This window comes from Oryzias melastigma, linkage group LG22 (assembly GCF_002922805.2).
Source record: "Oryzias melastigma strain HK-1 linkage group LG22, ASM292280v2, whole genome shotgun sequence".
NCBI lineage: Eukaryota > Metazoa > Chordata > Actinopteri > Beloniformes > Adrianichthyidae > Oryzias > Oryzias melastigma.
The window spans coordinates 9,462,753-9,485,249 of record NC_050533.1 but is presented as its reverse complement, the minus strand read 5'-3'; the positions used below and the strand labels follow the sequence as shown (position 1 = coordinate 9,485,249).

At 38.3% G+C, this 22,497-nt stretch overlaps 3 protein-coding genes and 1 long non-coding RNA gene across 5 annotated transcripts in view; 3 read left to right on the top strand and 1 right to left on the bottom strand.

Annotated features, from left to right (window-relative positions):
• The window catches only part of LOC112147357 (RNA polymerase II elongation factor ELL), a 12,059-nt gene extending 8,475 nt beyond the window's left edge, over nt 1-3,584 (top strand). Inside the window, exons 7-12 of the mRNA XM_024273687.2 lie at nt 80-548; nt 631-712; nt 793-865; nt 2,276-2,447; nt 2,602-2,646; nt 2,733-3,584. Of these exons, the coding sequence (XP_024129455.1) occupies nt 80-548; nt 631-712; nt 793-865; nt 2,276-2,447; nt 2,602-2,646; nt 2,733-2,861 (970 nt within the window). The 3' untranslated portion in view covers nt 2,862-3,584. The remainder of the gene's footprint in view (nt 1-79; nt 549-630; nt 713-792; nt 866-2,275; nt 2,448-2,601; nt 2,647-2,732) is intronic.
• Nucleotides 3,585-5,232: 1,648 nt separating this feature from the next.
• On the top strand, nt 5,233-13,848 carry d2hgdh (D-2-hydroxyglutarate dehydrogenase). Of its 2 annotated transcripts, XM_024266882.2 has the most exons (11): nt 5,233-5,400; nt 5,806-6,165; nt 6,254-6,311; nt 7,276-7,415; nt 7,482-7,675; nt 8,815-8,983; nt 9,056-9,199; nt 9,275-9,417; nt 10,690-10,855; nt 10,934-11,092; nt 13,706-13,848. In XM_024266882.2, exons 2-11 carry the CDS (start codon nt 5,826-5,828, stop codon nt 13,834-13,836), a joined length of 1,644 nt encoding a protein of 547 aa, XP_024122650.1. In that variant the 5' UTR covers nt 5,233-5,400; nt 5,806-5,825; the 3' UTR covers nt 13,837-13,848. The 2 variants fall into 2 exon arrangements, with proteins under 2 accessions (XP_024122650.1, XP_024122659.1); XM_024266891.2 differs by lacking the exon at nt 13,706-13,848 and having other exon boundaries at nt 5,234-5,400; nt 10,934-12,750.
• acvr1l (activin A receptor, type 1 like) lies at nt 12,645-22,450 on the bottom strand (the record flags this gene model as incomplete). Its single annotated transcript, XM_024266913.2, is given in 10 exon segments — nt 12,645-13,617; nt 15,387-15,517; nt 15,787-15,984; nt 16,691-16,966; nt 17,096-17,242; nt 18,029-18,128; nt 19,833-20,044; nt 20,139-20,393; nt 21,765-21,847; nt 22,426-22,450. Coding segments are annotated over 9 exon segments (1,524 nt in total). The 3' UTR covers nt 12,645-13,485.
• LOC118597992 lies at nt 16,876-17,521 on the top strand. Its single transcript, XR_004947024.1, has 2 exons — nt 16,876-17,017; nt 17,090-17,521. It is a non-coding gene; the product is annotated as an uncharacterized LOC118597992 (long non-coding RNA).
• Nucleotides 22,451-22,497: the final 47 nt, after the last annotated feature.

The window sequence follows — 22,497 nt, the reverse complement described above, 5'->3', positions numbered from 1 at the left end:
ACACACAAGTACTTCATTTGGCAAAAGAATGTTTAGAAAATCCAGAAACATAACGTTTTATGTTTATTTTTTTTACCAGGAGGCTCTTTCAACCCCAGCAGAACCTCCTCACAGTCCCCGAGGCCCAGGTCAGCCCCCTGCGGGACACCCCCAACTCCTCCCCAGCCCACCGTTTCAAGCACTCCCTGGTGGAGGATTTCCCCGACGTTTCCAGCAGCAAGAAACCTCGGATATCCCGCCTGTCAAACAAATCCTCCTGTAAAAGGTCGTTACTGAAGCCGCCTGAACAGGAGGACCAAAGAGACACTGAAGGGATCGCCAAGGCCGAGCGCTGGAACTCGCTCGACGCTGAAAAACTTTTAGACTCGCTGTTAGCAACTTCTACCGAGGAAACGGCTGAAAGGCTGGAGCCGGTGGAGTCGGCTCCACAGGCCTCTGAAGGTCACTCCACCCCCCAGCCCCATCGATCCCCCTCCCCCCTGACTGCATCCGACCTGCAGTGTGCCGATCGCAAAGGGAAGGAAAGGGAGAAGCTCAAACACATCCTAGTGAGATGGTCGTCTGTCATTACGATCTTTTATTTAACCGTAGGTCATTGTTTAAGCTGGGTGATGTCTTCTCTTTGATAAGGAGGGGTGGAGAACGAAGAAAGACAGAAGAAAAGATCAGGGTTCAGGAGATGCGAGCACCAACGCCTCCCAGGCCTGCACAGGTACGAATCCGCCGCTACCTCAGCATTCCACCAGTTTCCCTGCAGCTTTAGATCCACTAACGTTTTTGTTTTCCTTTCAGAACTGAACGAAATGACGTTTGTGAAAGAATCAGACGATGCAGAGGCTTACACAGACACGCCGGACTATTTATCGTAAGAGACGATGTTTAGTTTTCTACATTTGATTCTCATAGAAACAGAAAATATGAGGGGGGTGCATTTACTTTGACAGCATTGTAGATAAATATGTGGGATCCTGAGTGTGAGATAGGGCCAAATCGGGATTAGCTGGGGGATAAAATGATGACAGTATTTATCGCGACATCACGATACTTCAGAATTTTTCTAGTTATCTGACAAAACAGTCGTGTCATGTTCAGAGCATCTGTTATATATAAAGTATGACAGAAAATGAATATTTAAATCTAAACCTGCTGATGATTAGTGTTCAAACTTGACAAATAGATATTTGGTTCATTTGACGATGTATATTATCGCATACTATGGGGAAAAAAACTATATTTATCACTCAGCCCTAGCTTAAAGCAAATAATAAAAAAAAACAAATTGGAAATTAAATAAGGAAATGTGAAGAAATACTGAAAACTTGCATTTAAAACAACTAAGGCTAACGCCTCGTGATGGGCGATATATCGGCCGATAAGTGTTGCAACCAATGAGTTACATCACTAGAGGTGACATGCTAGCTTGTTGCTTACACAAAGTTGGATGCCATGTTGGACTGGTACTGATGCTTGTTTACTGCTGGGATACAAATGCACAAACAGAGCTGGAAAAACAAGAATGTGACTTTTCACTTGTAAATTACTGCTGTCAGCTAGTAAAAGAGAACTTCTCAAAAACATTTTAATAACATCTGAGTGAGTTTACTCTCAAAAGGGAACATTTAGGCTGATCTTGTAGTCTAGTCAAAGTCAGTGGCAGCTTTAGACTTCGCAATATTTCAACGTCTTCTGGCAGGACCACCAATTTTTTTAGCTTTATGGAGGATGACCGTGGTATTTGTATGCACGTTTGACCTCAGATCAGACCAGTCGACCTGCTGGTAATTCGATTTCTAATTGGAGAAAAATAAATTAACCAGGATTTCCTCAGAAGTGAAGAGGGAAGAGTTCTTCTGATAGAGGCTGAGTGGGATCCACTTGTAGAACGGGAGCCCCCAGCTCAGCGTCTCCGCCTCCCGCTGGGAGTTGAACATTTTTTATTTGGGTTTAATAATGTTTACAAATTGTGTATTTTTCTGCTTTGCTATTTATAGTTTTTTGTTCACTTTAAAGACTCACTCTGATGAAAATAATGTTTTTGGTGTTTTTAACATGTTCTTGTGGTATTTTTCTGATGATGGAGGACATATATATATATATGTGGATCTTTAAGCTGATCCTGATTTCACCCCATTCTGTTACTCTGTTGGTTTGATCAAAGCAGTTATTATAAACGAATATTGAATGACTCAAATAGACAGTTATTGTAGGTTTGTGTGGAAGTTCTGCAGATGAGTATTTTGCATCGCTAACCAGCAGTTTGATGAACTTTGTGCAGAAAGTACACGAGTATTTGCAGCCACAGTCAGAGACAGAGCTACAAGCAGGACTTCAACAAGGAGTACAGCGAGTACAGAGACCTGCACGCTCGCATCGACCACACCACGCGGCAGTTCCTGGAGCTGGAGTCTCAGCTCAAACAGCTTCATCACGGCTCACTGAAATACAAGGTAAGGGATGGAGCTCAGAAGTACAAGTATTTATTTATTGTTATTCTCAGTTTAAACTTCATATTCTTATGACTTTTTACACAGTTATATGTCTTAAGTAATACTTGCTTTGACAGGCGTTTATTCACCAATCTGTTTTTTTTTCTTCTTGTAGACTGTTCACAATAAAATCCTTCAGAAATATCGCAAAATCAAGAAGGTAGTGTCCTCTTATCACCTTCATTCCTTCAGTAACACTTCTCCTTTGCTGTGAATCCTCATAATCTGGTGGATTTCTGTTTACAGTCTAATCCGAGCTACAACCAGGACAAAGTTCGCTGTGAGTACCTCCACAACAAACTGGCTCACATCAAGAAGCTCATCTCAGACTTCGACCAGCAGCAGCTGACTGCAGACCGCTCGTGCCCTGAATGAAAAGCCGGGCTTGAGTGGCTTTTCTGCGACGAACCTCGTGAGGCGAGGCAGGTTTGATGACCTGATGTTGACCGCTGTGAATGTCAGGGTCGAGGAGATTCGTCAGGGAGATTTGAAACCACAAAATCTTTCCTTTAGTGACGGAAACTTCTCTGCTGCTAATGTTACTTTGCTGTATGCAAAAGGAGAACCCACAGCTCTGCAACACATGAGACACGTGGAGACAAGGTGCTAAGCTTCAAAACATTTGTAAGTGCAGTGTTTGTTTTAAAGCAGAATCCTGTTGGTTTTCTCTCAGCCACGTCAGTGTTTCTACCTGGAAGCATGAGCGCATGTTGTACATACTCCAGAACACAAAGTCTAAGGTCACGCGTGTCCCTCAGTGTTCTCTGGTCTCTACATGACTGTAAGTGTTGTTCAGTCCGGCGTTTCCTTCGTCTGCTCTAAGACGCCACAGGTTAATCATTCATGCTGTTTTCCACAGCTGACTGTTATGAAAAGCAAAGTGTTACCTTTAAGTCAGTTCAAGAGGAAACTCCACATACCTGTCTGTCTTTTTAAACCGGTTTAACTTATCATATGATCAGATTTCATGTTTATTCTCAGCAGAGATGGTTAAAAGAAGATGTGTGATAAATGCATGCTGTGTACTTTGCAGAATGCATGAAGAATTGACCAGTAAGTTTTGTCCTTTTGAATAAATATGAGTATTATTTAATGCAATTATTTCTTGTGTTTATTAATCTTGATTCCGATGAGTATACTTCAAGTAAATACAGTTTAAATTACAACAATTTAATCTAATGTGAAAAAATCTATCAAATGTCCTTTATTTAAATTTAAACTGATTTATTTAAAGATAAAAAAATAGCATTTGATTGCAGGTTTTTTCTATTAATATTTTTTTATTCATCAAAAATTGGAAGATAAAATAATCTCACAACCCAGGCACCTTCTTTTTATTCAATACAATACTCTTTTTTTTTTATTCGACTGTGAAAATTAAATGATTCGAATTTTTTATATCAATATTTACATTAATTGGCTACAAAACAATTTGTTAGAAACAACGGAAGACTTTCTAAACTAGAAAGAAACATGTTTACCGTCATTTTTATTAAGTTTTGGCTTCAATTAGACTGGTGTGTTCAGTTCTAAACTAATAAACTTGAGAACGTAACATCTGTATTACGGATTGAAAAGGGTCAAAGAAAGAAAGCAAAACTAAAATTACTTTATTTCAGTGAAATAACAGGAAAAGTGAAGGTTTCAGAATTGAAAATAAGATCCAAAACTAGAGCTTTGTCCAGGATGTATATTCAGAACCAACTCATTTGATTAAAATGCGTAAAAATTTCTTTTTTCTTGCTTATTCAAATGCTGGTGGGAAATAAAACTATCAAAGAAATGCAGGAGATATTGTATTGCTTTACTGGGTTTATGTTTTGTTTTCTCATAATAAATCCAGAAATGCGACACAAAACGGATATTTAAACATTTATTCAGTTTGTGAGGAACTTTGTATGTATATGATTAAAAAAAATAAGGTTGTCCCTTAGCAAGATTATTCTACTACAAGTATACTTCCTGTTCTAAAACTGAGGCAGTGTATTTGAAGATTACTTTTGTATATACTATCTAAGGTTTACTTGCTATACTATACAAGCGTGCTTAATAAACATCAAGTGTCCTACTTTTTGTTTTCAATTATTCATGATTTTTTTATATTAATCTTAAAAATTGCAATATTTAAACTAGTTTTCAATGCTCATACCTAAAACTGTTCTTTCTCCTATCTTTATACTTTCCTAGCTAAGATCTTGGGAATGTTTTATTAGGAAATTTTAATCTTTGAAAATCAGTGATGACCTACAAATTCTCAGCAAGAAAAGCTGTATTTCTAACATATTCAGTAAAGACAAATTGGACTCAAACTGGTGTATTTGTGTACTGCCCTTTGATGCATACAGATAGAAAAAATCTGTAACTTAAAGGGAACTAAAAGAGTCAAAGCGGATTTTCAAACATTTTGGTTTGTTTGATTTTTGTCTTAAATACATACTGGTGTTATTTGAGAAAAAAATGTATCTGCAACTAGTGTAAAATACAGAAAATGTTGGTGATATTCAACACTAGAACCTACAACGACAGACAGAGGCTATAATAATAAATTATTGTTGAATAATAGTAAAAAAATTTAATTAACATTGTTTTTAATTATTTATTTTAGGTCAAATGAAATAAATGTATTCTAAACTATCAGTCAACCTCTATTTAAAGCAATAAAATCACGGTGGGGGGGAAAAATAAAGCATTTCTATTGGTCAAAATTCAACAAGCCTCCTGATTGGTCCGATTCTTTCCGCGTGTCCTTCCTTTTTATTGTTCCGGGCGGACTATCGACTGTTAATGAATACAGTTCCACCTTTAAAATATAGGGCTGTCCTTGAACTTTGCTACAACCGTCGCAACATTACATGCAACAGACAGCAGAGGAAATAAAAGAAAGAAATGTGCGCTGTTTGAGTGAATGTTTGAGGTGAGTAAAATTAACTAGAATTTAATAAATGCATCGACAGAAGCGGTAAACAAACCTGCTAAGCTCTGACGCGGGTTAAACAACGGAATATTTAAGTTAAATAAAATGCAGCGAAGTTTCGTTTTTGCTTTTACTTAAAAATGTGTCACTTTAAAGTTACAAGTAGCTTATTTATTGCAAAAATAAAAACATGTTTAAGCAGCTAATACAATTAGCTAGGCGTATTTGTGAAACTACGGTGGCCGGGATGTTGTAAACAAACGCTCCAAAAATAAGGTGTTTGAAATCAAAGCTGTTTAGTTGTTTATTTAAACAATTTTCGGGTTAGTTAGTAATAAGAAACAAAAAGATGTACTATTTTGACTTTTCATACAAAACGTTAAAGTATGTATATTTTTTCTGCAGGAACTTTCTTATCATTTGCGATGGTGGGAATCTTCCAGAGGTCCTTAAGGCTGAGGACATCCCTGAGACAATTGTCCTTCCACGGCTCCACCTCATCCACAGACACATTGTCATCCTTAGTGCTCCGGGGTCGATTATTTCCCATCAGCAGCCCTTCTGTGTTTTTCTCCACTCATCGCACACTCCAAGCTCCCAATGATGGGCCTAAGTCACTGTCAGACACTCCACCACCGAGGCGACCCTTCAGCAGGGTTACGGAGGAGGATTTGACCTTCTTTAGGACGCTCCTCCCTGGCAGGACCATCACAGACCCAGACCTGCTAGAGTCCAGCAATGTCGACTGGCTCAAGTCTGTGAGAGGTAAAGAGTGGCAATAGTTATCCCACATACGCATTACCCACCAAGTGTTATCGTATTCAGCTCCTTCGTGTTTCTATGTTCTCTGCAGGTTCAAGTGAAGTTTTGCTGAGACCTCAGACCACAGAAGAAGTGTCTCAAATTCTTAGGTAATTTAAAAGCAATCTGCTACAGATGATGAACATAAACATAGCTGTAAAAACATGGGGGTTATTTTTTTGCATTTTTGGGTAGTAAAAATGACTTAAATGTTGCATTTTCAGGTTGTAAAACTAGAAAAACTACAATATGTCAACATTTAAGTCATTTTACAACCAACAAATGCTGTAAAATGACTTCAATTTTGCATTACCAAGTTGTAAAACTAGAAAAAACTCCAATATTGCAACATTTAAGTCCTTTTTACAACAAAAAAAATATGTAAAAATGACTTAAATTTAGAATTTTTTAGGTTGTGAAACTAGAAAATCTACAACGCTAAAGCAGAAAGCAGTGTTGTGTGGCCTGCAGGCGCTACCGGCCCTCGCCGCCCCCTCATTGGCTCAGCGGCTGCTATGTGCACCTTATTCTCCACCTCTTTGCCTGGCAACCTAGTCAGAGCAGCACGTGTCAATCGGATTTTTTTAAAAAGGGTGGTGGAGTTTCTGTTGGTTTTATCTCCATAGCAACCATTTTATGTTCTGGTCACCCGAGGGTGATGGATAGATCTTTGTAATTTTTAGAAGAATCTGGGAAAGTACATTTTTTTATTTCCTTGGTGTTCTTTACAGAGTCTGCAGTGTGGTTCATTTGTCATTTTGTTATTAATTCATCATTTCGGATGCAGTGTCCGATCATTTTTCCATGGCAAGTCGGGAATAGATTTTCTCCAATAGAAGAGGAAACAGAATGGTGATGTCATCATTATTAGGGTAGAGTAGTTGATGTCCATTAATTTTCACAAGTATTAAGTGTGTGCAAGTTTTGATGAATTTCTGAGCAAAATTTTTGGTCAAAGGTGCAGGAAGTAAGAAAGAAGAATTGTAAAAATAGTTTAGAGAACAGGAATGCTGCAGGACATGAATACAAATCCTTCCCCAGGGACATTATTCTTCATTATTTTTTAACTTGCAGGTATTGTAACAGTCACAACCTGGCGGTGAACCCTCAAGGGGGTAACACCGGCTTGGTTGGTGGGAGCGTTCCAGTTTACGACGAGATCGTCCTCTCCACCGCCCTCATGAACAACATACTTCACTTCAATGACGTCTCTGGTACGATTCAAAGTTTGTTTCTTAAAGGTTTCAAATGAGTTGACCCTTTTTGTTTCATGTTTGTAGGTATTTTAACATGTCAGTCGGGCTGCATCCTGGAGAATCTGTCTCTCTATCTGGAGGAGAGAGGCCACATCATGCCTCTGGATCTCGGAGCTAAAGGGAGCTGTCAGATCGGAGGCAACGTGGCGACTAACGCTGGTGGGCTGCGGCTGCTGCGCTACGGCTCCTTACACGGGACGGTGCTCGGCCTGGAGGTGGTGAGTGACGCTCCTCTATGGGGTCAAATCAGGAACTCTTTAACCACTCGAGCATGATCGCCGGGTGATATTTACCCGAGCAAAAGTATTCACATGATTTCCAATATATTGGATTTTTCTGAGTGGTTTTTAAGGATTTTTTTGTTCTCAAATTCCTATTTTCTCTGTCATTTTCAAGCATGTTTTTAGGATCTTCCTATGCTTATATTTCCATTGTCTTACATAAACCACAGTTAAAAAAATAAAAGAAAGCTACTCTAATTTATCATGTGTCGTCATATTTTGATTTTAATTTAGGACAAATACTTTTTATTGGGTATTTTATATCGGGTAAAAACTACCCGGCGAAAAATGATGATGTAACTTTTTATAGCGAAATTGTTCTAGGGTTAAAAAGAATAAAGAACAAGTTTGTAAATTTGAAAAAAAGGAACATTTTAAAGCAGTTTTAAACTCTAAAACGAATTATTGAAAATAAAAAGAATGGAAAAGAATATTGAAAGCTTCAAAGAAATATTGAAAATTTGAAAAAAAATAATAATTTGAAAGTGTGAACAGTGAGAATAAAAAATAAGAGGAAAGTGTTAAAATGTGTAGTGTAGTCCTCTCTGTCCTGGTAGCCAATGAGCTCAAAGCCCCGCCCCCATGGGAAATCGGGATCAGCTCAGCAGCTAAAACTGAATTCAAACTGAAAACAGAATGAAAGTGAAAGTTCTAAAAAAAAAAAAAAAAAACTCTGAAAAATCAAAACAGCTGCTGTTACTAAAGGATACATTATTTCTCAATCGGTAATTTTACATTTATAGTTTTTTATTCAAGTTTTCAGTATTTTTTTATTTTATTTACAATATATTATTCAAATTTTCAAGTTTTATTTCAAGTTTTTCAAAAAAAATTTCCAAATTTACAATGCCACGTTTTCAATTTTTCTGTTTTTTTCATTCACTTTAAGCTGATCCTCATTAGACCCCTTTTAATTTAAACTCATTGTTTCTAAAGATGAATGGTTAACCCGTTAACACCGAAGCTCTAGAGTTTATGTAACCTTTGAAAAGTTATAGTATGTTAAAGATTTTGCGTGAAGGCTTAAATACTGATCGTAGGAGTTATGGAGTCGAGTGTTGTGCTCATGTGTGCAGGTGTTAGCCGATGGACGGGTGCTGGACTGCTTGTCCACGCTGCGCAAAGACAACACAGGATATGACCTGAAACAGCTGTTCATTGGGTCAGAGGGCACTCTCGGGGTCATCACTGCGGTGTCCATCCTCTGCCCACAAAAACCCAAATCTGTCAATGTGGTCTTCTTGGGTAAGTCTTCTGGTTGTGTCTCATGTCAGAGTGTCGTTTAGGGAAAAAGTTGATCTCGTTTTCCTTCTCCAGGCTGTGAGACCTTTGAGCAGCTGCTGAAGACGTTTCAGCTGAGCAAAAGAATGCTGGGAGAAATTCTGTCCGCCTACGAGTTCTTGGACAGCGAATGTTTAAATCTGCTCAAAACGCACCTCAAGCTACAGAACCCCGTCTCTGGTGCGCGCTCGCACGCTCACGTATGGGATTATTATTACATTCATGCAATAATTAAACCCTTTTTCTGTTTTGTAGATTGTCCGTTTTACATCGTCATAGAAACTCAAGGATCTGACCCAAACCACGACGAGGAGAAACTCCACAACTTCCTGGAAGAAGCTATGGCGTCGTCGTTAGTTGTGGATGGAACCGTAGCCACCGAGGAGGGGAAGATAAAGGTACCTGGATCCAAACTCAACAGCTTGATAGCCTCAAAATTATCGAAGGATTTTTTTGTGCCACCATATTGCGAACAAAAGTCACAGTTTTGAAATCAAAATTTCTTAAATTGCATCAAAATGTAAAGTTTTATGAGTAAAACGTCAAAATTTGCAAATGAAAATGTTAAATATTTTCGTTCAAAAATATTTTTAGATGTGTTGTGTCTCATCTCACTTTCTCCCTATCTTTGATTTTGCATTCAGTAATTTCAGTTTAGAGTAATAAATGTGGCACACCAAACAGCCAATCACAGACGAGAGGGTTAATGCTGATTGGTCTAGATTAGGGGTCAGCAACCTGCAGCTCTTTTTTAATCCCTCCATTGTGGCTCCCTGGTTAAAACAAAATGCAACGCTTTTAATTTGAAAAAGTAAAATATTTGAGGTTTATGTTATAGATTTATTAAGCAAAAAAAAAAAGTAAAAGTCATAAAAGTTCAACGTTTTTCAATTCCTTCACAAACAGTTTAACAACAGCATGTATCACTCCATCTGACTACATTACCCATAATGCCCCAACAATTCAGCCAGCAGTTTGGCTTCACAGTCTGTCATAGCCTGTTTAATGTACTGTCAGAAGAGAAACTTTACAGTTTTTTCAGGAGATCTTCAGACATAAATTCACAAATTTGACTAAATCAAATCTAATCAAGGCTAAAAGAAAGTATGAATTATTTTTGAAAATGATCAAAAATGAATTTTTCTTCAGCCAACAGGCGACATTGAGGGTAAAAGAGCCTGATTGGTGTTTGAGCCTCAGTATGTTGGAGAAACCTGGCGATTTGATTGGTTACAATCTAGACCAATCAGCAGGCTGATTTTGACATTTTTTGAGAATGCGAGATCTGAAAACATTTGTGCTGCAAAAGCAAAAAAAATATATATATATATTTCAAAGTAAATATTTAATATTTTTAAGTTTTATTCTTAAAACTTTACATTTTGTTTCCAATATGGTGGCACAAAAATCCCTCCAGAGCGGGTAAACAAATGGGTGATGGGAAGTGGGGGCGGGGTTACTCTGCACCAACAGTCCCGCCCACAATCAGATGAATTTCTAATGAACTTCTGCTGCTCTGCAGAAACTATGTCCTAGAAAACACCTTTTTTTAAATTATTTTGGCTAAAAACGGCTTAATCATAACTAAAAGACGACTGGGAACGCTTTTACAACAGATCAAAAGATGATTAGTGAGTTAAAATTGAAATTTTCTTTTTGCACTTTTCCAGGCGTTGTGGTCGATGCGTGAACGCATCACAGAGGCGCTCACACACGATGGCTTCACCTACAAGTACGACATCTCTCTCCCGGTGGAGCGGATCTACCAGCTGGTGACGGACATGCGGCGGCACCTGGGGGATCGCGCCAAAAGCGTGGTGGGATACGGACACGTGGGTAAGAAGCTCCACTAATGAGCTGCTGACATTTCTCCTGAGCTGCATTTCTTTCTCACCTTCCAACCTGATTCTGCAGGTGACGGCAACCTTCACCTGAACATCACTTCTCCTGCCAAGAACGCCGCTCTGCTGGCGGCCATCGAGCCTTTCGTGTACGAGTGGACGGCCAAGTTCCAGGGCAGCATTAGTGCAGAACACGGACTGGGTCTAAAGAAAAGGAACTATATTCATTACAGTAAGTCCAGCCAAGCTGTGGCGCTGATGGGGACCATAAAGGCCATGTTGGACCCGAACGGCATCCTCAACCCGTATAAGACTTTACCAGATAATCTGAAGTGACCGTGCAGCAATGCTGCAGGAGCGGACGCCAGTCCCTCTTCTTGTCCAGCACCTTTAGAAATGAGGAGTTTTATAGGAACAGAATCTGTTAGACAGTTGAGGTGCAAAAACATAAATGTAAAAAAAGATCTTTAGTTATTTTTGAATTTTTCCGGTGGTAAACGTAAATGTATTTTCATGTCGTAAAACTGAAAAACTACAATATTGCAACATTTAGGTAGTTTTTACAGCCTGAAAATGCTGTAAAAATGACTTCAAGTTTGGCAAAAGTTCTGTTTACTAAAAGACTTTAAATGCTGCATTTTAAGTCTTTTTAACCTGAATTTGCTGTAAAAATTATTTAAATGTTGCATTTTCAAATTGTAAAACCAGAAAAACTAACTTTCAAAAATTGAAATCCTTTTTACTGGCAGAAAATGCTGTTAATCAACTTAAATGTTGCATTTTCAGGTTGTAAAACTTCAAAATTTACAATATCGCAACTTTTGTCATTTTAACATTTTTTCAGGCTGTAAAACAACAAAAAAAACTGATGTATTTTTTTTTTTACAACAAAAAATGTTGCAAAAATTACTTAAATGTGCAATATTGTAGCTTTTCTTTTTTACAGCCTGAAAATGCAACATTTACTTCATTATTACAACAATTTTTAGATGTAAAAAAACTTTAAAATGCAACATTTAACTAATTTTAAAGCATTTTCTGGATGTAAAAAAGGCAAAGTTGTAGTTTTTATAGTTTTACAACCTGAAAATGCAACATTAAAGTTGCTTAACAATATCCTCAGGCTTCAAAAATGATGTAAATTTTGTAATATAGTAGTTTTTCCACTTTTACAGCCAAAAAATGCAAATACATCATATTTTGGCTGTGAAAATGACAAATGTTGAATTTTCAGGTTATAAACCTGGAAAAACTACAATATTCCAACATTTAAGTCATTTTTACAAATCTGAATATGCTGTAAAAATTACTTCAATGTTGCATTTTTAGGTTGTATTAAAAAAAATGAATATTGCAATATTAATTTATTTTTAAAGCCATAAAGGTTGTACAAATTTTTGCCGTATTGTAGTTTTACAGCTATTTAGGTCATTTTTACAGCATGTTTGGGCAGTAAAAATGACAAATGTTGCCTTTTCAGACTGTAAAACAAACAAAAAAACCCCTTTCAACATTTAAGTAATTTGTACAGCCTAAAATGCTATAAAACAAAAACTTAAATGTCGCAGTATTGAAGTTTCCTTTTAAATATATTTGATGAAGTTGTTTGTAAACTAACAGCAGGAGTGAGTCATCCTGTTTTCCTTTTCATATCTGTGATGTTCAGCCTCCCACCAAAGACAAAGGAGGTTCCAGAAAAAGGAAAACAGGAAGTTGTCAATGGCAGTAAAAGTTGAACTCTGGTGTAAAATCAGATTGTCTACAGACTAATCATTACACAATAGTGCAGTTAATGTTTTATTACATATAAAAAAAGCAACATTTTTCAATAAAGCAAAGCCAGCACTTTTTTGTGTTGAAACCAATCTTCAATAAAAGTTTCCACATGAAGTTGGATTCTCTGATTCTCATTGTTCGGCTTGAACAAAGCAGCAGAACTGGAACCAGATCCGGCGTGCTGCAGACACACAGACATACATACAGATCCAAGTTCGTCTTTTCACACAAACAAGTCTGACTTGATTCCTTTCTGCGTGTGCCGAGTCTTTGTTCCGACAGACACGCAGGATATGTTGGTTTCATATGCAAACAAATTCATACTTAAAGTGTGCTATTTCTACACAAACCAGCTTTAAAAATGTGCCTGTAGTGTTTTTTCTTTTCCAGTAAATAAATTCCTACACGACGACAGGAGAGTTCATCCTCATCAGTCCAGCTCTCCCGTCTTCCATTTATCCTCAGTAGTGTGGCAGCAGTGACCGTTCAACACATAAATATTATAGTATTTAAAAAAAGAAAATATTTAAAACCCAAATTTGTTTTTATTGGCTCTTTTCCTTTTGTAACAGAAGGTTTTATAGCGACGGTTGGCATGTAAAGCTAAGTGAGTGGAGAGCATTTGATTGTCTTTCTGCAGCACGAAGCTGAGATCTGGATAATTGTTTTTGGTGTGAAAAAGGCCAAAGATTGGAAATGGAAATGCTCCCGAACAGTCAGATGAGTGGGAACTGATGGATGTCTGTACATCTTCAAGTCGATCAGAGGGAAGTCAGTGGAAGGCAACCACAGAGAATAAAAGAGGAGGAGCTTCAGGTCTCCCTGCACCCGAGACGGCTCCTCTTCCTCTCACGACTCCTTGCCTTTCTCCAGAGAGCTCTGAATCTTGTCCAGGGTCTTCTTGATGCGGAGCGCTGTGAGTCGGGCAGACGGGTTCTGGTACCAGCACTCCTTCATCAGCTTCACCAAAGCAGAGAGAGTCTGAGGACGACAAGACACCGACTCGTAATCATCAGGATGTTTGGAGTTCTGACGGAGAAGTCTGAGGGAACATTCGCTCTTATTTCAGAGGATCTGCTTCAGCCGGAAAAACATCCCAGGAACAACTGCAGCATCCAGGAAAAGGACCGTTTAAAGGTTGTGTCTATACACCGTTTGTACATTGTTCACGTATGTCATTTATGTGATGAATATATATAATTTCTAAGTCATTCAGCCATGAGGTTAGATCTTTACATGAATTCAGTTCAAAATTTTTGGTTGAGAATTACGCAGTTCATGCATATTTTACGTAGTTTATACACAATTATTACAGAAATCTTATGTAACTGTGAGCTTCAACCTAAGATATCAGAACTGTCTATTGGTGGTGATGATAGATCAGCACCAACACCAAGATCCACGACTGAGGTGGAAGATGAGCCGGTGAGGCGTGACGGGAAGCTGTGGCTTATTCAGACTTCAGGTGAAAAGATGACAGGAGAGTAACGGATCACAAAACTCACGGTTCGATTGTGTCACAGTTTGGATCAGTAAAACAAGATAAAAGCCTAAAAATGACACTTTTGTAAAATTTTAAAACATATTTGAGAAAACATTTATAAAGTACTTTAAAACATAAATATACACTCGCACTTCTTTGAACATAAATGCAAAAACATGTCATTTCTGATTACATTTACATGTCTGGAGAGAAAATCTATAAAAACTGAAAGAAAAGAATGCTGGATGCTGGAATTCAAATCTCTCAGTATCTGCGTCCTCCATGACGAGTTTGTTTTTGAAGGAAGCTCCTCCCACACGTGGCGGCAGCTTCAGGTTAAAAGACGTTTGGATACCCTTCACGAAGCAACTTTGACTCATGTTAAAACGACGTAGTACAGGACAAGTCAATTGCATTCGGTGTGGACAGACAGTTGATTTTATTAATGCGTGCGCACAGTACGCAGTGGCGGCGGGGGTGATCCGCCGTACACGTGTGGGCCGAACCATGGCTAGTGATCCATTAGACCCCTAAAAGATTTTCTGGGAAGACTGTGTCCAAATACACTCACTACTTCCGGTTAGTGCACTATATTCACCATGATAATTCAAAAATGTAGTTCCCTCTAACATCAATGCTCATTATATTGGTGAATGCAGACCACAATTCATCTAATGAGTTGCGATTTTAAAAAATTCATGTGCTTTTTTTTTTATATATAAGTCATCCATGCTTTCATCATTAGATCACAGTGAACTAATAAAAAATCTTCATAAAATGTTCATATTTGTTAGGTTTTTACTTTGTCAAATGGAGACGTCATATTTGGCGTTAAAAAAAGTGTCTAATTTGGAATATAATCCCTAGATATTCCCATCTTTTTGGGATTAGAGAGTTCCGACTGAATCTGAACACATCCTGGGATTCAGTTGTTTCATATCAAGCCACTTCAGAATCCGGCTTAAAATCGGTTTAGTACAAACCAACCACCATTTATTTGTTGGTGTCAAAATGTGAATTTTTTTAAAGCAGGGATGTTTTTTTCTGTATTTCTCCATCTTTGCCGCTGATAAAACGCCTGATTCAGAGGATTATCTGTGGACTGGGATTGGATAACCAAAAACTCGCTCAGAAACAGATTTGGTGCAATTTAAGAGGATTCTCTGTTCAGAGTTTTATTGTTTTCCTTTTTTAATTATATTTGCAGTGTTGTACTGCAAGAAAAAAATATATCAAGTTTGTTTTTCTGCGGCGTGTTTGTACTCACAGGATCTGAGAACCAGCGGTTGGGAATGAAGGGTCTCTGCTGCTCCACACACACCACCTTCTTCATGTCCTCGAAGCTCGGATCGTTTGGCACCTGATCGTAAAACGGAGGCTTGTACTCCTCTACGATACCTGAAAATGGAAACAGAAAAGCAAACTCTGTAAAGAAAAAGTTCAATCAGGATTTGTATGTTTTGGCTTGAAGAAATAACAAAAAAAATAATTAAATAAAGTCATTAAATGTCAACTAGAGATCATTTAATACAATTATGCTCAAATTCTTCTTAAGATATTAAAAGTTATTGCTTTATCTTGCAGCAAAACCTGGATTTACACTTTTACCCGTTCATTATTTTTATTAAAAAGAGAAAAACCAGCTCGGAGTCGTGAGCTCCTCTCACCGTTACTGTACGTCCGCCTCGCTATCTCCCACAGCACCAGTCCGAAGGCCCATATGTCGACCCGCTTGTAGGCATCGAAGCAGTCCGTCTGAATGCTGTCATCCAACACTTCGGGTGCCATGTAGCGCTTGGTGCCAACCTTGGGGTTGTTGCCCACATCCAGCAGGTTGTCTGCCTGCGTGTGGGTCACGGCCAGCCCTGCAACGTGGCGTTGTGTAAAAAGCTGTTATGAGCGAGATCGTAGACTGGAAGCACATTCAGAGGAGGTTCTGATACATCATGATGCCGTTATTATTTTTCTCTGAAACCTCATTTATTTGGTTATTAAAAATAATTAGATTATCAACTTAAAGGTAGAACTTTTAATGGTAAAATTCTTGGATAAATGCTGTTTTTTTGAGAAATATACAAAAAAAATCCACTAATTTGATTGATTTATTTAATCTTTTTTTAATGAACTCCTAACAAAATATTAGTAAAACAACAAGAAATGTGCATCAAACCACTTTAGTACCAAAATTAGCTTAATTTACCTACTTAGAAGCAAAAATATGAGTAATAAGTAATAAATAAACAAATTCAGGCGTCAGGAAGTTAAAATACTTCCTCAAGCTTTCCAGGAAAACAAAAACATACACAGCAAATGTATTAAAATGCTTGTACTGGATTGTATTGTGGACTTTTTGTTATATCAAAATAAAAAAAAGCCAAACTGGGCCTCGTTTCCTTTGGTGGAAACATTTTTGTGCTATTTCAAGACCACATTTCTACATTTCATAGGTCACACATTTACACGGATGTTTGTGTGAAAGAAACAAAGCTGCAGTTTGAACCTTTTTTGATCCAAAAAGAGAACTTCCAACCAGACAGTTTATAGATGTTTGATTGAAGAGTAACAGCTGACCTAAGTCTGCGATGCAGCAGCGCAGCTCCTTGGTCACCAGGATGTTTTTGCTCTTCAGGTCTCGGTGTGCGATGGCGGGTTTTCCCTCCGTGCCGATGATCTCTGTGTGCAGGTGCACCAGCCCGCACGCCACAGACGCCGCCATGGCCAGGCCCTCCGACGTCTCGACGGCGACCCGCTGCAGGTAGTCGTACAGCGAGCCGTTCTCGTGGTAGTGGGTGATCAGCCACAGCTGGGTGCTGGAGTTACGAGAAGTCATGTCCGACGCCATGAACTCTGGGAGGAGTCAAAGAGAAGACGCGTCAGTTGAGGTTTTCTACGTCGCAGGTCTTCAATCGAACATCAACATCACAGAGAACCAATGACAATAAAAAGTAATAATTATTCCTGATCTTCCAGACTCACCAAGTATGTTTTCATGCCGCAGCAGCACCGTGCTGTAGATTTCCGTTTCTCTGAACCAAGACTTTTCATCTCTGGAGGAGAAGATTTTCACCGCCACGTTCTCGCCCTGCCACTGGCCTCGCCACACCTCGCCATACCGGCCCTTACCTGAGGAGGACAAACCGACGACTGACTGCAAGGACTAGAATCTGTATTTTGAACTTTCCAGATGAATTTTTTAAAGAAAAAAAATAAAGCATATTTAAAATGTAAGTTTTAAACAGAAATTCTTCAGGCACTGTTACTTTAAATCCATTAACAACAAATCCTGAAAATGTTTTCTACAGTTTTTCCATCCTCAAAGATTTTCTGACCACAGATCTGGTAGATTTATGAAAAGAAGATTTAGCAACAATTAAATAAAAAAAAATCTGGAGAAAAAAAAAATCAGTCCTTTACTCTAAACTGACAAGAAATTTTTACTAACCGAATTTTTTGTTAAATCTTTAGTGGGAATACCAAACATTTTGCCAACAGATTCCAGTACAGCTGCTTTGTCGCACTCGCAGACAATCGCAACATTTCTTTCATTATATTTATTTTATTCAAATTATCGAATACTTAAAACAGAAATCACATTTCCAGAACTTATTTTAGAAAATTGAACTTCATTCTCTTTTATTATTTTAAATCAATGAAAAATGAAAGTCTTACTTTAAAAAAAGAGACCCTTCACCGACACTTTGACAAATTATTAACTTAGCTTAGTTTATATACTTAAAATCCAACATTTTTCTGTATTTTAAAGGATAATAACATGGCCTGTAGTGTATTTTACTATACTTTACTCCATTTATAAAGATTGTCAGCGATCTCAGACGTCACAAACATTCATACTCAAATTTTCTGGAACGAATCACAAATATCCGGGGGTTTGGAGACGCTGTGACTTACCCACACACTCCAGCAGACTGGTCTGTCTGGCTACAGTTCTCTGAACAAGGAAGGGAAGGCCTGAGCCGCTGCCTGATGTACACGACTGATCCAAGAGGTCCTGAAACACAAACAGATCTGGTATTAGCAGCATAATCTGGAAGATGTTGCAGACAAGAAAATACAGAAGAAATCCCACTTATTATGTATTTGTATCATAAAGTTATTAACGACTTGAGCTAGGTTTCTTTTTAAACCTTTCTGAGAGTTTTGGTTTCTGTTTTTTTTTACTTCTAAATAGAGAAAAGGGCAACAAAGGTGTGATATACTCTAGTAGTCACGATTCACTCAGAGCCGCGCAGCAGCTGAAGCTGTTGATGCTTAAGATTCCAGTGGAAACAGCGCCGCTCTTCAGAAAGGCTCTAAAAATAAAGAGCTCGTCTATTCCTGACAAGTTGAGACAAGCTGCAAAGAGCTGATGAGCTGGAACACAGTTATAAACTCAGCAGAGACTCAGTGATGAGAATTAATCTGAATTTCATTTGAATAACAAATGAAGAAAGTCTCAAAAACACAACAGTCGGTAATGAAACCCTTTGTTACAGCTCCACTTGGTATTTCTCAGCGAAGTTCTTCCGTTTGTCAGTTTTGGATGGTTATTGAGAAAAGCTTGGTGTTTGGTTTGGGCATTTCTCTTGAGGCATCACCAAGGCAACAAACATATTGAGTCCAAGAATCATTTTTGGACTTTTTTTAAAGGTTGGTTTACCTCAAAAAATTGGAAAAATTCTATAAAATCTTAAAATGAAACACCAGGAATACAGAACACAAGAAAGGGACAAAAACGTTTTTGAGAAACTACAGTTAATTCCCGTAAAGATGACAGATGTAATATCCTGCTGTTTCACTGAATACCTGCTTCCCCTGCTGATCATGGCAGGATAAACACTTGGCCACTGAACACACATTGACAGCTAAACCACATCAAACTTTAACCAATCAGAGACTGATTTGGTAGTGATGTATGGATGGCGCCCTATTTAATTCCCGGAAGAGCCAACAGTTTGAAAATTGTTCATGGAGGAGATAATATTAATTGTAGTTTGTACGCAGCTGTAATTACAGTTCAGAATAGAGTTGTGAAAGAAAAAAGCCTGGAGCAAAATGTGTGAGATTTGCACCACTTTGACCTTTCTTAACCAAGCCTTCTCTAACTGTAGACAGTAAACGAGTAAATAGTATAAAAGAAGAAAAAGCCCCTCCCTGCTTATCCAGTGTGAACACTGTGGGCTAAGCATGTGTTTCAGATTCTTGAACGTATGCCAAATGTGTACATAGCTTGACTGCTCAAGTTCTGTGCTGAAGTGAATCTAGAAGCTCTGGTACAGAATTTGCATCAAGAATAAAGCATATTACAAACATTAAAGTGGTTTTAACCTTAAGAAATTGTAAGATGTGAAGCATTACTAACTAAAGCGTAATTTACATAGGAGTCTAGGATCACCAAGGAAATTTCAAATTTTAAAGACTCACTCTGATGAAAACTGTGTTTTTCAAATGTTCTTGTGGCATTTTTCTGACAATAAAAGACATGATTACAAACTTTAAGCTCAAAATTGCATTTCTGGGGATTTCTTTACTCAAATCGTTGGGAATCAGGAGCAGACGAAAAGATGCCAATACATCAAAAGATGATCGGAGTGAGTCTTTGATGAAATGCAGACTCCTGTCATATTTCTAAATCAGCAAATTCATTTATTAAAACATGAGTTCAGCTAAACGTATTTCCTAAATGCTGCTGCACTGCCCTCTCTTTCATCCTTACCGCTAAAGTGCTGTTCCCCACGTTGGAGGAGATGAGGCCGTCTATGGCTCCCTGCTCAGGATCAAACTCCTGCAGCCTCTGAAGTCGACCGTGGTGGAGCCTCCTGCAGGCCAGCACCGACACCACAGACAGCAGAACCAGAACCACCACAGGGCCCAGTACAAAGAGCGCAAACATCTCCACGCGATATCGCACTGGCTGACCTTCTGGAGCTGTGGGAGAAAAGAGTAACCAAGAGATAAGATCACTTATTCTGAGACTTGACTCGCAGGCTGACAGAAGGTGAATTGTGAACTTCTGTCTGACCTGATGGCAGGAAAGACTTCAGGAAGCTAACGGTGGTGTTGCTGTTACATCTGTCCTGTGCGCAGCAGACGATGGCTTGTTTGGTAGATGGAGGTGTGGAGCAATGGAGTTGGACTTTATTGGGTTCATTTAAACAGCCGCGCTCAAACACAATTCCGTCGCTCAGGACTATAACAGAGGAGAAGCAGCGAGAGCCGTGGCACTCTGTGGCCTGAGGGCATTTTGGGCCTTCACAAAGACACACCAGGTGTTCATCTGCAAGAGAAAGAATGAAAACCCACAAAATGAGAAATATTTGAATGCATTTAACACCAAAAGTGTTTAGAATACATTTATAAATGTAATTCTCTTTGCTTGACTAACATGTTAAAAAACTTGAATCAATAAGAAAGTCATTTTGAGTAACAATAATGCCAACATAAAACTGCAAAAAATATTTGAAATGATTAATTTTTTTTAACCAGACTTGCAAAGAGAAAACTGTCTTCAACTATTGTATGCAAACATTGATCCTTGTAGTATTTCACTAAACTTTAATAAAACATTAAAGTCCCACTCCAATCATATTTTTATATATTTTAAAAGAAAGCATCTCCAGTGGTCTTTTAATTATAATTTTGGACAGTTTTTGCAGAGTGGCAGTAGTTCATGACAAATTTGCCTCTAAGTTGTGGGCAGGATCACAGACACTAAGAAAGGCTTTCCTCTATTCCCATCATCAGTTTATTTACACTCTGCTATTGATCTCGCGAGACTCCGGACTCACGTAGATTCACGCAGTAACCCGACATTTACATAGGAAATACTAGTAAACAAACCCTCATTCCACTGGGATTTTGAATTATATTCACAACACTTCTTCTTCTGCGTGACTCATCTTCATACAATGGGTAAGTAAAGAACTTCTATTAATACTTTTGTCTTATATAGGTTTAAATGTACATATGTGACTGCGTTACACGTATCGAGACCTAAATTAGTTGGCACAATAATGCAATATTTACAACAAGGTGAAAACAGCGAGTACAACGGAAAATAGGTTTTATTTAGAAAAATGTACCAGATACACTTTACACTCGCTCGCATGATTTCTGGTTTAGGTTGTCAACTGTCCTAACTTCACAAAAAAGTGCTCCTGCGAAAATTTGAAACCAACAAAACGGATTCGGAATGAAGAAATGCAATTTTGAGCCTAATTTTCTTCACAGTGAGAGAAAAATGCCATAACAACATGTTAAAAACACAGGTTATATCAAAGTGGGACTTTAACATTTCATTATTTTCCCAAATGGTCTAAAATCGATACATCTAAATTGGTGAAAACATGACAAGAGCTAATTATAGGAAAAATAAATTGTAAAAATATAATGGTGTTATTTTCAACTAAAACAACATTTCACACTGATTAAATGTATCCAAATGAATCTGCTTAGAGTGTATTTAAACAAAACTTGCAACTAAAGATTTTTGAAAATTAGTTTACATTGATCAATTCTTTAATTTGACACCTGGTACACACTTAATAAAAGAAACAGAGATAGTATTAAGACACAAAAACATGAAGCTGGCAGCAGTGTGAGGGGAGTTGCAGGCTTTTTAGACTGAAGTGCAGAAAAGCAAATGTACCTGAGCCTTCAGCCAACGCTCGCAGAGCCTGCAGAAAGAGCAGCAGGAGGACGTGAGGGCAGCACAGTCCCATGTTTAGTGCTCTGAAGAGGAAACGGGGAGGTCAAACCAGTGCACTGCTGCAAATTGATAATCATATTTAGCTAATCTGTTTCATGACGGCCGCGTCTATGATTAAGAAAGAAATGCAGGACCAACGAGCCATCATCATGGATGAATGAGTTTGCTCTTATTCCTGTTATCATTTTTGGAGCTCACATATTTATTTATATCAAATATTAAAGTCTTAGCGCATAATTGCTACAATTTAATTTTAAAACAAATACAAATACATAACTTTGACTGAGAGGGTAATGCAGCACTTCCACCGCAGGCTAATAACACCCAATGTAGCATAGCTAAAAACACAAAATCCTTTCGCTAGCTTGTGTCGTTTAGGTTAAATAGCTAAATCTTTAATCAATATATTCGTTGGAAGCTATAATAACTTGTTCTCTGTCGTTGCGTTAGGCCGTAAACAGGCTGTTTTGCTGTCCATTTAGACCCGCCTTAGAGGCGCCAGTCAGGCAGGCAGCTGCCCGTTAGCCCTCACGGCTAAGCTAGCAGACCTATACAAAAGCGCAGCCTGGCAGCAGTTTACAAAAACACACACACAACCTACCTGGCACACTAAAAACACTCTCTAACTCAGGGGTCTCAAACTCGCGGCCCGCGGGCCATTTGCGGCCCGCAG